The sequence below is a fragment of the Nicotiana sylvestris genome, chromosome 4 (genome assembly GCF_000393655.2).
Source record: "Nicotiana sylvestris chromosome 4, ASM39365v2, whole genome shotgun sequence".
NCBI classification, from domain to species: domain Eukaryota; kingdom Viridiplantae; phylum Streptophyta; class Magnoliopsida; order Solanales; family Solanaceae; genus Nicotiana; species Nicotiana sylvestris.
Genome location: NC_091060.1, coordinates 167,548,839 through 167,556,480, shown reverse-complemented (window position 1 = coordinate 167,556,480; position 7,642 = coordinate 167,548,839). Strand labels below are relative to the sequence as shown.

At 37.3% G+C, this 7,642-nt stretch overlaps 1 protein-coding gene across 1 annotated transcript; it reads right to left on the bottom strand.

Annotated features, from left to right (window-relative positions):
* Positions 1–3,486: 3,486 nt before the first annotated feature.
* On the bottom strand, positions 3,487–4,197 carry LOC138890484 (uncharacterized). The gene has a single exon (XM_070173874.1). The coding sequence runs from the start codon at positions 4,195–4,197 to the stop codon at positions 3,487–3,489; it is 711 nt and encodes a 236-aa protein (XP_070029975.1).
* Between the last annotated feature and the right edge of the window lie 3,445 nt (positions 4,198–7,642).

Below are 7,642 nucleotides of genomic sequence, written 5' to 3'. Positions count from 1 at the left end.
GGATTTAATTTAGATTTAGCCCAAATTTTATTTCCTCTCTTTATTAACTCTTTTTTTTCTTCTTTTCCTCTCAAAAATTAAAACTCAAAATCTTAAATTAAATTATAAAACATCAAATTAACTTAAAAATACTAATTAACTCTAACTAATAATTATCATAAATAATTAAATGACAAATTAAAACAAAATCACACAATTTAACTAAAATTACCAAAATATGTTATTATTATTTTTTTGAATTTTCATTTTTGTAAAACACCTAATTATTAATTAATTCCAAAAATATAAAAATCCAGTCCTAAATGCAAATGCTATATTTTTTTATTTTAGTTTTTAATGCATTAATAAAATTAAACATGCACACAGATTTATACAAACAGACAGGAAAATCGCACAACATTTCCTAAAAATAACACATAATTAAAGAAAAGACCTAATTTGGGAATTATTTTGGAGTAATTCGTATGAGGCAAAAATCACGTGCTCACAGCATTAATCATGACATCTAGAAATTTAAGACCTTACTTTCAGTGTCATCCAATCGATGTAATAACTGCCTACCATTTACGTAATTTATTACATAAGCATGAGTTATCAGGTAGGTTAGCTAAGTGGGCAATAAAGTTAAGTGAATATGAAACCACATACCAACCTAGAACTACTATAAAATCACAAGTGTTAGCTGATTTCGTGGCTGATTTTAGCCAGGGGATGCAATTAGAAGCAGAAAAAGAATTACAGGTATTCAATGGAGCTAACCCGGGAACTTGGACTTTATTCATTGATGGCTCATCTAATGTAAAAGGTGATGGTTTAGGGATTGTCTTGGTACCACCTACCGGTGAAACCATTCGACAAACTATTAAATGTCACTCCATAACTAACAATGAAGTGGAGTATGAGACTGTGATTGTAGGTCTAGAATTGGCACGAGAGCTTGACATAAATCAGATTATAATCAAGAGTGATTCACAACTCGTGGTTAGTCAAATGCTGGGGACTTATACAGCTAGAGAAGCAAGGATGCAACAATACTTAGAAAAGGTACGAGAATTGATAAAGCAATTTCAAACCTAGAAAGTTATACAAATACCAAGGGATGAAAATGTTGAAGCGGATGCCCTAGCTAATCTCGCATCTGCAGCTGATGTGGCAAGCGATGCAAACGCCTCAGTTATACATTTATTCCATTCAATTCTCGATCCTGATAAAATGAGGTAAATTTTAATAATTTAACTTGGGATTGGAGGAACGAGATTGTTGTTTTTTTGCAGTATGGTACCGTCCCTGATGATAAGAAAAAAGCTCATGCGCTTCGAAAGAAGGCTGCTCGATACTGCTTAAAGCAAGGCAATTTATATCGTAAAATGTTCGGTGGTCCCTTAGCAAGATGCCTCAGACCTTCGCAAACGGAGTATGTAATGAAAGAAATACACAAGGGACATTGCGGGAATCACACAGGAGGAAGGTCATTGGTAAGAACCTTAATTAGTCCAGGTTATTACTGGCCTAAAATGGAAGAAGAAGCAGAAAGTTTCGTGGCCAAATGTTATAAATGTCAAAGGTACAGTAACAATATGCATAGACATGTGGAGTTATTACATCCGGTCATTGCGCCATGGCCATTTATGAAATGGGGAATGAATATCGTGGTCCATTATTACAAGCAAAAGGACAGGTAAAGTTTCTGCTTTTACTCACTGATTATTTTACTAAATGGGTGGAGGCAGGAGAATTTAAACAAGTGCGAGAAAAGGAAGTCAAAGATTTTATTTGGCGGAATATCATATGTTGATTCGGTGTACCAAAGGAGATCGTGTGTGATAATGGCCCTCAATTTATTGGAGCTCAAATCACGGAATTCTTTCAAAGTTGGCAAATTAAAAGGATTACGTCTACACCTTATCATCCGGTGGGTAATGGGCAAGCAGAATCAACGAACAAGGTTATTATCAATAATTTAAAGAAACGATTAGAGGAATCAAAAGGCAACTAGCCTGAAGTGTTACCTGGAGTTTTATGGGCATATCACACAACTGCAAAAATAAGTATAGGAGAAACACTGTTTTCATTGGTTTATGGAGCTGAGGCTTTAATTCCAGTTGAGATAGGGGAACCAAGTACACGGTTCACACAGGCGACACAAGAATCTAATGACGAGGAGATGCGAGTCAATCTAGATTTACTCGAGGGGAGGAGAGAAGCTACATTAATAAGAATGACAACATAAAAGCAAGTCATAAAACGATATTACAACCGAAAAGCACGCCTCAGATTCTTCAAAGTGTGGGATTTCATGCTTAAAAAGGTTTTTCAATCTACAAAGGCAGCTAATGCGGGTAAATTAAGTCCAACATGGGAATGACCCTATAGAGTTCGTGATATTGCAGGAAAAGGAGCATATGAACTGGAGACAATGGATGGCAAGATACTACCTTCACATTAGAATGTTGTTCATTTGAAAAGATACTATTTCTAAGGAATACCCATGGTCAGGTATCACCATTTTAAATTTAATTTTTGAATTGTTAAAATTTTACTAACGATTTTAGATGATAGGCAAAAAGCTAACCCGTACTAAATGATGAGTCACGACCTGTAAGGCATACAGAATAACCTAAAATTCCTGGCCTAGGGTTACAATTATTCTAATAGAAATTCAAACGAGTTAAGCAGTCTTCGTCTATAATCGCACCTCCGAGTCTCGTATGTTTTTCCTTTTCAGGAAAAGGACCAAATGAGAGAAACTATCAAGTGCTCTAGGCTTCATACTTCAACACTCAAACACTTGGGGGACTATATAATATACGCAGACATGTGTATAAAGAAGGCAAAGAAGATTGAGGAAAAATCAAGCCTAAAAGAGTCAAGTGCAGAGTAAAAGTCACAAAGTCATGAGATGGAGCCACGAGCTAAGGCCAAAGGAAAACCTCACTATAATTAGGGTAAAGGCTATGTACTAAAACGGGTTACAAGGAAAAACCCCGTGTCTATTATTCTTCTTTTGTAAAAATCTGTTACAAGAAAAATAATTACGAGAAAGTTATAGATGTAATTCAAATACATGTAAAGTATTATTCAAAACTTTTCAAAGTTATTTCAAAGAAACATTATGAAGTTGAGACGTCTTCTTCATTAAGTGACGAAATATAAAAGGGCCCTCTTTTATAAAACTCATGTTTATATTAGTTAGTTATGAGATTAACAGAAGCATTTTCGAAGAACAAAAATGCAATTATTCTATAAGTCCTTAAAAATAAAGGCAAGAATAAAGCAGACAGAAGTTTAAGATAATAACATGAAATTTAGTCATACTATGAAAACTATGAAACTAGTCATAAAACTATGAAATTGTTTATACAAATTGCCCCATAAAAGACTTGGGGACTTGCATTTCCAAAACCAACTCTCAAATGAAGCTAAGGGTTTGATTATAATTTTCCAAAATAAAAACAAAAAAAAAATCATTCAAATGATTAAAACTGGTCATTGAGAAGTTTGTGGAATTGAAGTAGGAGCATCAATAGCAGCGGACTCAATTTGGGCAGGTGCATCAACAGATGCGGCTTCAACTTGGTTTTCAACAACATGCTCGATTGGGCTTGAAAAAGTTGGGATACTCGTATCAGCTTCAACATTCATGGGAGCTTCAACCACGGGAGAAGGGAAGTCCTGAGTTTGTTGAGATTTTTCAATGGTTTCATTGATCTTAGCTAACTCCGACTCCAGTTTGAAGTTTTCTTGGTCAGCTTCAATTAGGGTATCACGACGTGAATTCAAAAATGGCCAACTTACCTCAACAACAGATTTTTCTTCAAAGATCTCATAATCCTTTTCCCAATCAGCAATCTCATTCTTTAGCTCTTCATTTTCAGCCAAGGCAGAGTCATAAGAAGCTTGAAGAGAGGCATGGGAGCTCTCTAAAGCACGCACCTTATCAGCAGAGACTCTAAGGTCTTCTTGTGCTTGAGTTAAGCTTTGCACTAGCTCCCCAGTATAAACTTCTTTTTGACTCAAAAGAGCCTTCAACTCTCTGTTCTCTTCACTGGCCTTAGATAGTTGCTCTAAGAAGGAGGATTCGATATGTTCTTTTTCTTTTTCTACTTGGCTTGAGGAAGCTTTTACAACCATTAACTCTGAAGTTAAAGCCCACACCTGATGCTCTAAGGTACTCTTGCTCTCTTGTAAATCTTTCATATCAATTTGTGCACTCTCAAATTGTTCCTTCCAATTGATCGCCTCCAACTAAGAATCACGTGTTATCTTCTCTGAATCACGTGCTACCTTCTCCAAGAGGGGGATTCTGTTCATCATTTCGGTGCCAATAAGATTGGCCTAAAAAAGGAAGGGAAATAAGAATCCCAAAGATAAAAAATTTTACAAAGTAAAGAAGGGAGAGAAGGAAAATACCTTCAAAGTGGCATGCACGATATCATTCATTAGAGTCAGGGAACTATGGCTCTCCAGCTTTGCTTTTTCAATTGGGTCAATTAAAGGTTCCAGCCATACATCAATAGGTTGTTATCAGTAGGAACTTCAATAGTTACCCTCCTCATAGCGACACTTCTACTTGAAGAGCCCACTTCTATATGATGGACGATAGGAGGGGGAATTGTCAAAGGAAGAGCGGTAGAAGAAGTGAAAATAGTAGAAGAAGGAACAGAAACAGCTGGGGCTGGTAAGGAAGGAATCACAGGCACATGAGTTAAAAAAGAAGATAAGGGTATTTCATCTAAAATAGGCCCTAAACTTCCACTACCAAAACCACTGATGAAAAGTTGATCAATAGACTCACGGGTATCATTAGGAGTGACGTCATCGTCAGGAATTATTACTGGGGTTTCAACAAGTTCGGTAAGAGAAACAGAAAGACGAGGGGAAACTTCAGCTTCGTCTTTAGAGATGATGCGTCTCCTAGCTCGAGGCCTCGTCACCAGGGAGCCCCCATCTTCCTCTTCTTCAGAGTTTTTCTCTTCAAAAGCTTTCCTTTTCGTAGAAGAAGAACCCAAGACTATTTCTCGGGCTCTTTCTAAAGAGATACGGGTCCCTGAAGGAGTACGGGTTCCCGAAGAGACACGAGAGGCTGCAACTGCTTCAGCAGTAACTCCTCGAATAGCAAATCCTGATAAAAAGATGGATGGGAGTTAGAGCAATAAAGAAAAATATATATATGCATGAAAGATGAAATAATTTTTTTTACCATGAGTCTTTACTTTCCAACCATAACAGTTAGAAAGTGTTCTCTAAGACCTACTATCTATTGGTGCGATCTTCTGCAATTTATCTACCCAACCATAGAAATTGGGAATATCCTCCACAACTCTCATGGTTGCTAAAAAAGGGGGGGGGGGAATTAGAGAAGTTGATAAACTTGAAGAAAAAAGGCACGAGAAGGATAAAAGACTTACGTGCAAAATTCCACTTCTCAGGGAAGGGAACGTTATCCTCACCCACTAAGCCAACAGTGGGGGCAGCAACAAATCGGGCATACTAGCCACAGTCCTTGTCATCTTCAGGGCTCACCAAAACCCTCTTACTCTTGGACACTAGGGTAAAAATGCCATTACGGAAAAGCCTAGGGGAGTAAAGATGAATCATGTGAGGGAAATTAAAGGAAACATCAGCCATATTGGTTAAATGCCTCAAACAGGCAACAACCCTCCATATGATTGGGCCAATTTGACCCAAACAGACATTAAAGAAACGGCAAAATTCAAGAATGACTGGGTCAATAGCTGGTTGAACCCTAAAGTGAAAGGGTATGTATAAATAAAAGAGAACCCAATCAAGTAAGAAGTAATTCTCTAATTTGGATTAGGGATAATAATGGAAAATCATTACTCCAATGGCAGTCTTTGCGAACTACAGGAGTCAAAACTTTTGTAATTTGAGTGGGGTAAGCATCAACACGATCTAAAGCGGAAACCTGGTTTCTAACAGATTCCCTATCATGGTAAAAAGATAGTTTTGTAGGGACTATCTCCTCTACTAAAGGCTCACGTAATGGTTTAGAAGGATTTTTACCCCTAGAAGAAGATTTGTGAGAAAGCGAACCTCTGGTTCTAGAAGAAGGACCAGAACTAGGAGAAGGTATAGACGAACCACCACCACGAGTAGACCCTAAGCTACGAAGCCTACCTCCCCTTCTATGCCTAATGTGGGCATTGGGAAAGGTATCAACAATGGGAACTCTCATAGGGTTAGGGTTTGGTGAAGACATGGCAAAGAAGAATAATGTGAGGAAGAAGTGAACTAAGATTTGATGAATTAAGTGTTCAATAAGCTTTATGTGGTAAAAGACAAGGAAAGAAGTTATATTCATATTAATAAGCAACCGCCAAAGGTAAAAGTGCAGTGATGGAAGGACCATAATAATGATAACTGGCACTTCGTGAATAGTGGAGCCATAAAAAACCTTGAAAAGTGCTGCAAAACTATAGAACCAATGGAAAAATGACACATGTACGGAGCATTAAATGGAAGCGACAATTGAAGCGTCAATTTTGTCATAGCATTAATGGTGACAAAAATTCTCTTTTAATGAAATCCACTTCCCAAATATTCACTGATGAATAAATGGAAAGTGGGGGGACTATCGATATTGGGAAAAATTGTATTTAAATATAAAGGTGACGTATCGAGACACGTAGACTGGTCAAATGGTCAAAGAATTACAACTAGCCAAGAGGTACGAGTTGCAACAGATACGAGCAAATGGCAGAGGAAGAGGCACAAACAGTTATTCAAATAACTCAGCGCCCATACCTATCTAAGTCATTTATGTTCGAGAATCAAAAGGAATGAATATGACAATATAAAAGAGTACAGATACGACATTTAATAGGAATTAAATGTGGAATACGTTAGAGAATTTGTATTGAATGTAATGATTATGTAACGTAGCATTCAATGTCTTTAATTACTCATAATAGCCTCATTATGATTTGGGCAAAACGTATATCTCCAAGATATCTATAAAAGGGAGATATCTGATCAATTGTAAGGACACGAAACACTATTGGAATAAACTTTGGTTTACTTGTTTTTCTATTGATTACTCTCTTGCTACCTAAATTACTTTCTTTTATACATTCTTTTGATTATCAGTAACCCATGTTCTTCTAAATTCTAGCTTTGACTAAAATTTCATTTTTTGGTTAAACAGCCATGAAGAGGGATTGTGGTTGGGGGATGAGATCGTGGTACAGATCCCCGCCCTTGAGGAGAGTATCACCACTCATGTGGAAGGGTTCCTAAGTGTTTACACTTACTCCTTCACACTAGGTCCCATCAACCCAATCGCGATCGACTTCTGCAAGAGGTATCAGGTCACCCTCGGCCAAATCCACCCTTCTTTCTGGCGCATAGTGATCATGCTTCGCTATTTCTCCAGTAAGGTTGAGGGGCTAGAGTTCACCCTCAATCATATTATTTGATTGTATCGGCCTCAGCTAGAGTTGTGCACGGATCAGATCAAATTTGGATTTCGGATTTTGAATTTTGGAAAGGGCAATCCGAATCCGATCCGAATTAACATTGGATCGGATCATATTTTAAACTTTGGATCGAATAATTTTTTGGATTGTCGGATCGGATTGTCACTCAATTAAGTCATACCCATTACTCACCATTCCCCAAAGAC